Raw genomic sequence first — 13,003 nt, 5'->3', positions numbered from 1 at the left:
GCACACGTGTGTTCGTGATATCAGGGAGAAAAAGTAAAGTTTCCCCAAGCGTTATTTCACTGTGATGGTTAAAAAAAATAAAAACTGAAAGAAGCCATATTAAGGTGACATTTTTCTCCAGTTGTTTGTAACAGGCATAGAAACCCAGAGGGAAAATGCATTCTCAGTGAGGCCTTCTTTGCTTTCCCCACTGGGACTGGGTGAAGGCTAATCTCAGCTCTCAACCTGCCTTTCCCAGTTGAAGTAGGCATTATGCCAGCAAAGGAAATGGGAGCCCATGCTAACCCTAGCCCTCTCTTTTAAATTCTAAATCAATATTGGACAGCTCCCATCTTAGAGCAGGAAGACAAAGAATTTGGTGATGATGATAATGAAGATGATGACGACCGTGGTGGTGATAATAATGGATACAGTGTCAGGTACTATGGGATAGTGGGGGCAGGATTCTTGGAAGAGCTGGCATTTAAATCAGACCAGGATGGAAATTGTGTAGGAGGACAGATTACAGGCTTAAGAAATACAGTAAGCAAGTTCATGGAGGTGAGAGTGCATGGAATCTTGGACACCATTCTGAAAAGTTTGGAGTTCATGGACGATAGTTGGTAATGAAGAGTTTTGAGGGGGGCAATCCACGACATAATCTTCCTTGTGTTTAAAAGGCTCTTTCTGCCAACAGTGTGGAGCTGTGCTGTCTAAAGCAATAGCCATTAGTCACCTTATTGAGCACTTGAAATGTAGCTAGTCCGAATTGAGATGCGCTGTAAGTGTAAAATACACACTGGATTTTGAAGACTTAGTACAAAAATATGTAAAAATTCTTCAATAATTTTTATGTTGATTACAAGTTGAAATGAAAATATTTTGGATATGTTCAGTTCCATAAAGTACATTATGAACATTAATTTCATTAGTTTCTTTTTACTTTTTAAAATGAGGCTACTAGAAAATTTTCAGTTACCTACGTGGCTCACATTATATTTCTACTGGACAGCGCAGGTGGACAATGGGGAGGTCGGCTTGGAGAAGCAAAGAACTGAAGATAGGCATCTATAGCAAAGCCCTAGACCAGAGATGATGAGGGTCAGTTGTAAGGCAGTGACGCTGGGAATAGACAGGAGAGGACAGGTAAAAACGCTTTTTAAATAGGACTTGACACTGATTTTCCTGGATGTGGGGATTAAAAGAGGGAGGACTTAAGGTTGCATGTTAAATGTCTAGTCTGCCTAACTGAGGTGTTGGAGGATGGTTTTTAGAACTTGATGCGGATGGCTTTCAACAGGGATATGCAATGGGGAATTCGGATGTGAAGCTCACAAGAGAGGACACAGTGGGGTTGTAGATTGAGGAGTCACCAGCAAGAGGTGATAGTTGAAGAAGCACAGAAACGGGTGAGAACATGGGGTTTACTCATGGAGAGAAGGTACGATGAGAGCCAGGCACAGAGGATTGCACAGAGGTTGGGGCTCCGAATTTAGGATGTGGAAGAAAGAAGAGAGGCTGGTGAACTTGACTAAGGATGGTCAGGGAGAACCCAGGAGACCCTGATGACATGTAGACCAAGGGAGATCTTTCCAAATGGAACACGTTTACAAATGCAGGAGGCAGAAGCTGTTGGGCCCACTGTCTCAGGGAGCCACTGGCGGTGTTTGTTGGGACAGGCCTTTGATGAGTCACCTGAAGACAGATGTCAGATTGCAGAAAATCGAGACTGAAGATAGCAGGAGGATGTGCTAATGGATGGAAAAAGCTGAGAGGGGGAACTGGTGCAGGAAACTACGTGAAAATGTTGCACCTAGAGTCTTTCATCCATTTTTTTCCCAAACAAATATTTTATAGCCACATATCCATAAGTCCATCTCTGGGATCCGACCTTGCCGTGAGCTCTGTCTGGGTAGGGCTTCCTGCAAGTGGGAGAGAGAGAAGGGAGACCCCAGCCTTGCTCTTGCAGACAACTGCCCTCTGGGGGTCTGCAGGGAGCTTGGACACCATACCTCCACTGTGGGCTTGGGGCTTAGGAGGCCGTACCTTCCCCGGCTGTATGAACCTCCCGTCCGGGAGCCCTGCCTAGGGGTCCAGACCCAGACCTTATACTCTGGCATCTACCAGCTCTGCTCAGAGCCCAAGCCGAGTGGAGGCTTCGCATCCCTCCCCAAGCCCCGAGCTTCGGCTTGGGCTGCAGCGCCGGGCCTTCCCCGGCAGGGGCGCTGGGAACCCGCGGATGGCCGGCTCCCTTCTAGCGTCTGATCCCGCGCCCACCTCAGCCTTCAGCGCTGGAACTTTTCTCCGGGCGAGTGGAAAAGCAAGTTCACGAGGGTGGGGCTCCTGGGAACCGCAGGTGGTCTACCTCCTTGGCAGGCTCAGATTCCCAGGCACCTCCTCTGCTTCCCGCATCCCTCTTGGCCCTCCCCTGGCGCTCGTTTGCCTCTTCTTTGCTCTCCCCTTTCTTTTCGCACCAATATCTCGCCTTCTCTCCACCACTCCATTATCTCCCGGCTGGTCTCCCGCTCCCTTTTCTCTTTCTCTAGCTCCCCCTTTGCCCCCCCCCGCCCCACCTTAAACCTTCGCTCCACCTTTCTTTTCTTCCCTCTCCTTGCATTTCCCTCCCTCTCCCTCTGCTTTAACCAGCTCCCACAAGGGAACTCTTCTGTCTAATCCAGAAGGGGAGGCCTTCACTCTCCAAGCTCCCTTCCTCCAACCTACTCCTTTCTCAGCAGTCCCTACTCCAGCTCCACGCGCCTAGGCCTTTTCAACCCCTAGAAATCCCGGGAGCTCCGCGGTGGCAGCGGCGGCAGCTGCACTATTTGCTTGTCGTCGTTGCCGGGGGGTGGGGGGTGGGGGTGGGGAGGGTGGCTGTAAACTACATCTCGAGACTGTCTTTGGGTTTAGCTTCCTCTCTCCAGCTCACCCAAAGTTTTCCTTTTCCTATGGGCACGAACGGTCCCAGCCCAGGCTGAGTTCCACGCACTCTGGCTCCGCTTCTGCAGCAGGGCACAGTGCGAACTGTTCATCAGGCCTGCGTGGCGCTGGGCCGGGGACCTTCAAGTGGCAGCCTGACACTTTGAACGAACTGAGTCCTTTCAGAGATTAATCTAAGGAGATGAGGGAGCAACCTCAAAATCGCAGGCGAAAGATGGGGGCTAGATCCTCCCGGTGGGAGAGACCCCTCTCGGCTACTGTCTTTCCTCAGCTCCGGGGCCGGCGCCTCCTAGTTCTATCCTCTAGCCCCTCGGGAGGCTCCGGGAACAATCCGGTTACGTCCGCTAGCGTTGGGGGACTGTGGGTGCGCGGGGCGCCAGGAGGAGCGGGCTGTGCAGAACCGCCTGCCTGGCCTCGCTCTCAATCTTGCTTTTCAGACGACTCGCAGGTTCCTGGAAATGCAAACACAGCCCGTGCCTGATCCATGCTCGCCCACAGCCCGAGCGCACCCCTCCCTGCCTCACATCCCGTCGTTCACACTAACACGCACACATACGCGTGTGCAAACGCGCACGCACAGAGCTGCGCGCCCCCGCACACCCAGGCACCCTTGGCTCAGCCAGGTACCCCCACCCTGGGCGCCCGCTGGCCCGCCAGCCTCGGGCGCACCCCTCGCCCCCCCCTCACGCACGCGCACGCATGCACTCCCCGAGCCCCCGCACCGGGCGGAGGCACGCGGTGGGTGGCGGGGTGCGGAAGGGACAGGCCAGGGACCTGGGAGTGGAGTCCCCCAGTCCATCCCGCGCTCGCCTTCCGCCAACTGCGTTCCTGCGCGAAGGCTCCGGGCTCCCCTTTGGCTCCCCAACCCGAAGAGTTGGCGCTGAAAACATTTAACCCTCCTCCTCCTCCCTCGAGGCCCCCCAACCGTCCCTGCGCGCCATCTCCTACCCCCACAAAAGGCCCGGACGGTAACCCCCTAAACGCGGCCAGAAGCGGCTCCTAACTCTTCGCTGGGAGCAGGCTGGAGGCTGGGTTTTAGAGAGACCCTGGATTGGGGTCCGTCGCCAGCCACTCCTCCTGAATTGGGCTTCATTTTCATATTTTAAAAGAGGATTTTCGTATTCCCTTTGAATACTCCTTCTAAAAAAATTTCTGGAGGAGCTCGGTGGGAAAGATTTTGCGGGAATCTTGTTTTAAGAAAAAAAAAAAGCACCGAAGGGGCATTTCTTAATTTTTCTCGGGTTTTGGAATCGCCCCGTGGAGGAGACAGCAAGCCATCAAGAGCCGGGAAGGAAGAGTGGAGAGGACCAGCAAGGCGCACCAGGCCGAGCCACCTCCTTCCCGGCCGCCCCCTCCGCTCTCCCCCGACACACACTCGCTTGCTTGCTTACCGGCGCCTGCACACCCCCCACGCCGACCCGCACCTCGGGCGGGCGCCACACACTCGGCAGCCCGAGCCGCGGCAGCCGCAGCGGGATGGAGGCGGCGCGCACGGAGCGCCCCGCAGGCTGGCCCCGGGCGCCCTTCGCCCGGACCGGGCTCCTGCTCCTGTCGACGTGGGTCCTGGCCGGCGCTGAGATCACTTGGGACGCAGCGGGCGGTCCTGGGCGCCTCGCGGCTCTGGCTTCGCGGTCCCCGGCGCTGCCTCCTCTCTCGCTGCGGGCAGTGGCAAGCCAGTGGCCGGAGGAGCTGGCGAGTGTACGGAGAGGCGCCGCACTGGGGCGCCGGCCGGGACCAGAGCCACTGCCCCAGCCAGGCGGAGGCAGCGGCAGAAAGAAGCAGGGAGAAGCCGGAGGGCTGTTGCCGGCAGGCGCGCAGTGGGGACGGGGCATCTCGGCTTCTGGCAAGCCTGGCGGTACAAGGAGGAGTCGCCGGGCGCAGTCCCCCAGTGCCCTGGAACGCGGAGACACCCAGGCTACTGTCTTAGCCGATGGTTCCAAAGGAAGCCGGTCTCTGGCCAAGGGTCTCCGGGAGGAGGTGAAGGCAGCACGGGCTGGGGGGTCGGCGGCCGAAGAGCTCCGGCTGCCCAGCACCTCGTTCGCGCTGACCGGGGACTCGGCCCACAACCAAGCCATGGTGCACTGGTCGGGACACAACAGCAGCGTGAGTACCCACCCGGCGGCGGATCTCTCTGCCGAAAGCGAGGGAAAATGGGGGGTGGGGGGCGGGAACGATGGGCAGATAGTTGCTCTTGGTCTAGGTGGAGGCAGGGGCAGGGGGGCTCCTCGACTTTTAGACAGACTGGTTCATCCCTCTTTCCCCACACCCCCAACAGGTTAGTGGAGTTTGTTGTAAGACAGCCTGTGCTTTTGTTTACCGGAGACCCTAGGATTGGGGCCGCCCGGAGGGGAGAGGAAGAAGAGGTCCTTTACGGGATCAGTGGCCCACTTTCTCTGGTACTTGGCTTGGAGAGTCAGTTTTCCTGTCGTGGGTGTGTGTGAATTCTTGGGTGAGGACACATTGATTTGGGGAAAGAACCGCTGGATAGACTGACGGGTTTCTGTGACTGCCCGGGCTTCCCCCCTTTCCCCTCCAATCACGCGAAGGAAAGCCAGGAGGCTGAGGCCACTCGGACTGTGGTACTCCTGCCCGCCGGGTTAGGATGCTGCCTCGGGCTCCAGGCGCACTTTCTCCCAGCCTTAGGGGAGGCTGGGCCTTCAGGCAACACTGATTCCCCCTTCAAAACCCAGGCAGCATACAGCTGATTCACTTTGTTAGTTATACAGGAGAAACTAACACAACACTGTAAAGCAGTTATAGTCCAATAAAGATGTTAAGAATAAAAAAGAATAAAAAACCCAGGCAGCTGCCCCGAAAAGCTATAGGAGGGGCAGAAAAAAAAGTTTAAAGTGTGAAGTGAAATTCAACACCCGTCCTGCACCCCTCGTTCTCACGCATGCACAAGCACACGTAAGTCGCTGAGCAAAATACTTGCCCCGGCCGCTGAGTCCTGCAACGACAAACTCGCCAAGTGGAGTTGGGTCCCGGTGCTTTCTGTGCACCTCTCCACGCCTCTCTCTCCGCTGCCAGGTTAACCTGGAAGCTGCTGTTCGAGAGGTGGCGCCCTGGAGTCCACGCCGGCGGCTCCGGCGCCCGCGGCCAGGCACCGGGCGCAGAGTACCGTCTGCGCAGCCCGCAGCTCGGGCCGGAGGAGCTCCCCACCCTACCCCCCAGCTGGCAGCCAGCGCGTGCAGTCCAGCCCAGGATCCGCGGGGGATGGCCCTCGGGGAAGAGAGGGGACGGCCTCCGACGATTTACTCCACTCCCCTGCCTTCCTCGGCCCCCACTTCAGCCAGTCCTGCAAAAATCCTTTCCTCATCTCTGGCTCTGAGGATCAGATCAGAGCCCGGCACTGGGCAGAGTCTGGAGGATGACAGATGTCTGTACTGGCAGCTTTGGGGAACTCATTTGATGGGAAAGCACAGCCCCCGCTCCCTTTATATTTCTCTTCATGACTGACATTAAAGATTTCCCTGGGAAATTTTGGCCTTATTTTAACAGGGCCTGGGGGGTGTCACGGGGGTGAGTGGTGAATAACAGGAAAGCCAGAAGTCCGCAGAGAGCAGCACATCAGCAATACCGAGCACAGATTTCCTGGTTCTTACTGACACACAGCACCACGCAGGCAGCCCAGCCTGGGTTGGAAGCATTTGGGCAGCGCAGCTTACCAGCAGCGTGGTGGCTGACTCTACCTGCCTCCAGTGAAGGCCCCCCGTAGCTTCGCAGTGGACAGCTCTGGACTTGGGCAGTGGGCAACGTGTGCATTTGGAGGGATGGGTGATTGAGGACTTACAAGTCCCGGAAGGACTGTGTGTGTGTGTGTGTGTGTGTGTGTGTGTGTGTGTGTGGAGAGAGAGAGAGAGAGAGAGAGAGAGAGAGAGAGGGGTAATTCTCTGACCGCAGGGATTGTGATTCTCAACTTCCTTTTAGTTTGATAGTGAGGAATTGTGTGTATGTGTGTTATTTTGTTCATGTTCTTACTCCATGAGGAGGATGGACAGGATGTGTGGAAGTAAATGTACCCCTAGGAGAAGGAGGAGGTGATATCTTCACATATCTGTGATTTTAACACTGCCACATTTGGACAATATAAATTCACTCTGTCTAAAGAGTTTTTTTATGTTTCTGCTTTTATTTTAAGGTTCATTTTCGTGTGTTGACAAATCCCCCGAAGATGGGAAGTTAAAGAGTGCTTTCTGCAAGTAGTAATTAAATGTGCATGGCTTTCTCTGCCCATCTTCAAGGCAGTTATACAGCAGAGGAAGTGAGGGGGGCCAGTTTAGCCCTATACCCCCCAGGGAAATGGCTCTTCAGTTAAAAGGGGGTGCAGAGGGCCTGAGGAGTTGGCCTTGGGGTCCTTAGTGACAGTGATACGATTTGGGCAGTTCATTAATAGCTCCTCAGGGGTTCATTGGTTGTGTTATGGCCAGTCTTACTGTCCAAGCAAAGGACAAGGCAGCACAGGTGAGTGCAGGGACCCCATGGTGTCTACTCTCTCTGGTCCAGAGAGTTACTGCCTCTTTAGCTTTTGGGCTGGACCTGCCTCTTTTGATGATGCTTCACAGGCAATTCCAGCGAGAAGGGCTTCTTTGAGTGTACGTCTGTGCTGCTTTGAGGAAGACAAGGAAACAGGTTAACATGGGCCTGCCTTTGAGAGACTTTAAGGAAACAACCCTGGGGGAGGAGCTAGGAAACCAGTTTCTGCAACATTACCCAGTTGGTTTCTTTCTCCCCTCCTCCTTTCCTGAGGATAGCAAAAGAAGGCGCTGTTAAAATAAAGCCAGGGGGCTTCCCTGGTGGTGCAGTGGTTGGGAGTCCGCCCGCCGATGCAGGGGACACGGGTTCATGCCCTGGTCCGGGAGGATCCCACATGCCGCGGAGCGGCTGGGCCCGTGAGCCATGGCCGCTAAGCCTGCGCGTCCAGAGCCTGTGCTCCGCAACGGGAGAGGCCACAACAGTGAGACGCCCACGTACCGCAAAAGATAATAAGTAAATAAAAGTAAAGCCAGGGTGAGGAGTGATGCAGATGATGTTCCTTCTGGAAGTTCCCTTTATCGTTGGTTTCAAAGTGGTTGGAGATGTCCCCAAGGCAGAGAACATGGGTCCTTGCACCAAGCTCTTTTGACATGAAAAGAGAATTCCATCTTCCCTTCTGACATAAAGGGTGTTAAACATGTCCTTCTCTGGGAAGGCCACCAGTTTAATTGTTAACACATTGTGAGGCTTCCCGCTCTCCCTCCAAGTGCCTCTGGTGGACCTCATTCCTGGCGTGAGGTCCTTTTTGGGGAGAGTTTCCAGTTACCCCGTATAATGGAAAATTGAACTCCACTCTGGCCGTTTGCGTTCAGGCATAAGGAAGTGGACATGCAAGGGAAGCACCTCCACCCCACACTATGTGCCCTGCATGTGCCCAGGGGCTGAGAGTCTCCTTCTAGGCTTGAGTCACATATTCACTTTGGTCCCAGGAGTGGGGTGGGATAGCTTGGAGGGCAATGGGGGAGGCGCCCAGCAGGCTTGAGCCAGGAGGGGATGGAGTCTGGGTCCCCCTCTGACCTTTCTTGCCCTGCCAGGTGTTTCGGGGGAGAGGTGAGTGGGCTTGAGTTTGGAGCCTGTACTCTGCCTTATCCATTGGGCCACCAGGGCTGACTGGAGCCTATATTCTGGAAGAGCGATTTGCCTTTCTCTCTGGTTGTCTCCAGCTGAGATCCTGGTGATTGATGGGCTAGAGAGTGTTTCACAAACGCCCAAAGGGAGTCCAGACCCTGTGGTTGACAGGGACACAGGAAAACACATCATTCTGCTCTTCTCCTTCAAAAGAAGAAAGGCGCCTCCTTGCTTGGTCAGTGAGTTGGCAAATGGCTCTGGAGAGTGGAAAGCTGTGAAGACAACAGCCCACTTTCTGGGCCCCCTCGGCATTGTAAGCCTTGATGGGGATCCCCTGTTCTGGTGCTGAGGTGAGAGTGCTGCACCCTCCCGTAGATTGATCCCTGATGCCTTTCCTGCAGCTCATTCCCAGAGACAAGCGATTTGCAGGCTGCTACCCCTGCAGTGTGTCTGGTTGGAAGGACTTGCCAGATAATATTCAATTCATGTGCCCAACTCTGCACCTTGGTGAAGAGAAACAGGGAGATGCTGATAACCCGGCATCCTTACCCTGCTAGCAGGGGGAACGCACAGACTCTCCCAGGCACGATTTCATACCCTTAACTAATTCAGCTGGACGGTGTTCTAAAATATTTACTCTTAATGTGCAAAATAGTGACAGATTTGATCAGATTAATTGTGTTTCACTCACTGGAGCATCTAATTGTGGCTCCCAAACAGATTTTTCAAACAGCTTTTGGCTGGGTTGTCTAACCTCGTCCCCGCTCTCAGTCCCCGTGTCACGATATCTTAACGCATTTTGCCTTCCCAGAGGCTTAATAAAGAAGCCTGCCACAAGCTCAATATCAAAAAACAAACAGCCCGATCCAGAAATGGGCAGAAGACCTGACTAGACATTGCTCCAAAGAAGATACACAGACTGCCAACAAACACATGAAAGGATGCTCAGCATCACTAATCATTAGAGAGATGCAAATCAAAGCTACAGTGAGGAATCACCTCACACCAGTCAGAATGGCCATCATCAAAAAATCTACAAACAATAAATGCTGGAGAGGGTGTGGAGAAAAGGGAGCCCTCTTGCACTGCTGGTGGGAATGTAAATTGATACAGCCACTATGGAGAACAGTATGGAGGTTCCTTAAAAAACTAAAAATAAAACAACCATACGACCCAGCAATCCCACTACTGGGTATATACCCAGAGAAAACCATAATTCAAAGAGAGTCATGTACCACAATGTTCATTGCAGCTCTATCTACAGTAGCCAGGACATGGAAGCAACCTAAGTGTCTATCAATAGATGAATGGATAAAGAAGATGTGGCACATATATACAATGGAATATTAGCCATAAAAAGAAATGAAATTGAGTTATTTGTAGTGAGGTGGATGGACCTAGAGTCTGTCATACAGAGTGAAGTAAGTCAGAAAGAGAAAAACAAATACCGTATGCTACCACATATATATGGAATCTAAAAAAAAAAAGGTTCTGAAGAACCTAGGGGCAGGACAGGAATAACAACACAGACGTAGAGAATGGACTTGAGCACACAGGGAGGGGGAAGGGACGAAGCTGGAATGAAGTGAGAGAGTGGCATGGACATATATACACTACCAAATGTAAAATGGATAGCTAGTGGGAAGCAGCCGCATAGCACAGGGAGATCAGCTCGGTGCTTTGTGACCACCTAGAGGGGTGGGATAGGGAGGGTGGGAGGGAGACGCAAGAGGGGGGAGATATGGGGATATATGTATATGTATAACTGATTCACTTTGTTATACAGCAGAAATTAACACACCCTTGTAAAGCAATTATACTCCAATAAAGATGTTAAAAAAAAAAAAAAGCCTGCCACAGAAGCTGTTCTTCAGGCGTTTGCCAAAAAGAATCTGTTTTTAATTAATATCACAAGGGGAGCCACCTCAGCGGAGATGTAGCTGGGAAATGCAGGGGACATAACAGCAGTAACTGCCCCTGGTCACCGTAGGCCGGGGGTGGTGAGTGGAGGGGCCGCACGCCGGCTGTTTGTCTGCTCTGCCTTTTCTCTGATGGCCCGGTTACAGGGAGTGATTTGCTTCTCAGATCCTGCAGTGATTTCCAAGGTAAGCAGAAGTTGCAGACTCCTTAATTGGGAGGCCCAATTTAATGATGGCAGAAATGCAGCGGTTGGAACTCGCTCTGTAGTTGGCAGAGAAGGAACGCGGGAAGTGGCGTCTCAGATTGTGTTGGATTTAAGGGAAGGGAGTTGTGTGGCAGGAAGGCTGAGGAGGGAGCGGGGGCAGAAGGGAGAACTGCTCTTTCCTCGGCTGTGTAAATCCTCCTGTAACTGGGGACACTTTGGAACCGGGTGATCGTCCTCTAGGGAGCAGAGAGGTGTGACGAAGCTGGATGGCTGAAACAGGAGGGTGTGTCTGGAGGGTTTATCCAAGGCCAGGTACACCAAGGCCTGGGGGCTGGACTCGCCTGTTGATTTCCTGCTTCCTTTGGCCTCTTGGCTGGCTTGAGACACTTCCGTATGAGGAGAAAATGTCAAAGGATGAATCTTCAGCAAGTTTGGGGGAAAAGAGGTCTTGTGAAGTTGGAGGTGGAAAGTCTAGCATGCCAGTGCCTGGTGGGCCACTTTGGGTAAGCAGCAGTGGCACTATGGGATGGATGGCCTTCAGCTAACCATGGTCATCCCCCTGTTGTGGTGGGTTACTGAGAGAAGGGTCTGGATGCTGCTCTGACTTTGTTGGCAGAGAGTGGAGATGAGAGAGCTCTGCTTTACACGCAGTAGAGAAACTCAACTGTGTTTGACCAAGTTGGTGAATGAGTGAGACCCAAGTCTCATTGAGCAGAGGCTATGGAGGGATTGAAAACCCTTGTCCCTTGGGATAGCGATGATTCCTTTCTCAGGTTGTTCATAACTTGACAGGTCCTATAATCAGGAGCATTTCACCCAGGACGTCTTCGTTCTCGCTTGAGTACCTGTAGCCTCTTGAATTAAACTCCAGAGTCCTTTAGCCTGCCATTCAAGGCTCTTCACTGCGTATGTCCTGGATCTGCTTCTCCAACTCTGCATCTGACTGTTCCCTGATGGGCCCCTTCACTCTAGCCAAGGCAGCCCCTTCGTTGTCCCAGACCCCTTCTTGACTCAAGCCTTTGCTCTTAAGGTCTCCTCCACTCAGGATACCCCTCTTCCTCTATGCGGATGCACCCGTTACTCATGGCTCAGTTTAAGATTCAAACATGCTTCTCTATAGAACCTTTCTTAGAAGCATTTATTTTTCTTTCTCCTAACTGTTTATAGAATTTACAGCCTGTACCACACATTTGATTATGTTTAGTTTGCACTTGGTTATTTTATGAGTGTTTTGAAGGTGAGGGATGAGGGATAAAATGCTTACACCAGCATCTCACCCCCACACCTGCTGTGAGTTCTGCTTTTCTCATGGGTGCCTTGTGACCTGTGGCCCGGTGCTTGGCACGTAGCTCAGTACATACTTGCTGAGCTGACCCTGGGAACTGGACAGTGCCCTAGCTGCCCGGGGAGGATGGCTGACACTGTCTCTTCATAGCACTGAGTTTAAACACCTGGCTTATTATTTTATATACAACTTTTAACATAAGATGTAGAGGCATCTCTACCCCACTTAGTAAGAGGATGGAGATAGGGACGAGTCAACAATCCTGGCTTCTTCCTCATGTGCTTCAGAGATCACATGGACTCACATAAGATATTCAGCCATTTGCCAAGTGTTCACTATGCGTGTGGCAGTGTTTTGGGGACTGTGGGGTTGGTAGGGCTGTGATGGAGGGCGAGACAAAGAAGGATAAGACAGCATTTGCCTCAAGGTCCTTCTAATATGCTTTGGGTATAAGGCTGCTCTTCTGTAAAGTTAAATAACACATGACAACAAGACAGATATCACGGGGTGATGTGTGGTTAATTGTCAAGTGGTCGTTTCAGGCTATGAGCTCAGAGGAGAGGGGATCACTGTGGGAGATGCTACAAGCATCTGAGACCGACAGAACGTCAAGGCTGGAAGTGCACTAGGGAATCGTTTTCATCACATCATTCAGCATAGAGGTGAAGGGCATGAGGCTCAGACAGAAACATGGTACCCTGCAGCGTGGACTCTCTCCTGGTCTTTCTCTCTGTAGCCATCCCCTGTGCACTCCTGGTTTTCTCCTTTCTCCTTGCTTTTACAGACCATTTTCCTTCTAAGAGGACTCATTTTCATTCCAGTGAGGTAGGGTGCTGCCCATTTTATAGGTAGGATAGAGTGAGGCCTAGTATGAGTATACACAAGGCTAGCCAGAGAGGCTTAGGAATAGGTTCCTCCCTCCTGTTTCCTGACTGTGTCCTATGGCCATCCTGACTACCCACACAGTGGCTGCAGACAGTAAGTACCAGCTGCTTATATGTACAATCTGTGTCTTACTAACTGTTGTTAATGGGGGCCTTTTGTGAGTCACCTTGTTGAGTCAGTGAGTGAAC

The 13,003-nt window shown here is 52.6% G+C and overlaps 1 protein-coding gene across 1 annotated transcript in view; it reads left to right on the top strand.

Moving 5' to 3' along the window:
* Positions 1 to 4,392: 4,392 nt before the first annotated feature.
* SORCS3 (sortilin related VPS10 domain containing receptor 3) overlaps positions 4,393 to 13,003 on the top strand; it is a gene marked incomplete at both ends in the record, with an annotated part of 585,940 nt that continues 577,329 nt past the window's right edge. The window contains one exon of the mRNA XM_082855021.1: positions 4,393 to 5,019. Within this exon, the coding sequence (XP_082711147.1) occupies positions 4,393 to 5,019 (627 nt within the window). The remainder of the gene's footprint in view (positions 5,020 to 13,003) is intronic.

Source organism: Leucopleurus acutus, assembly GCF_964270905.1.
Source record: "Leucopleurus acutus genome assembly, chromosome: 14".
Lineage (NCBI taxonomy): Eukaryota > Metazoa > Chordata > Mammalia > Artiodactyla > Delphinidae > Leucopleurus > Leucopleurus acutus.
The sequence above is the reverse complement of the archived record's forward strand: the minus strand, read 5'-3'. Positions and strand labels throughout refer to the sequence as shown.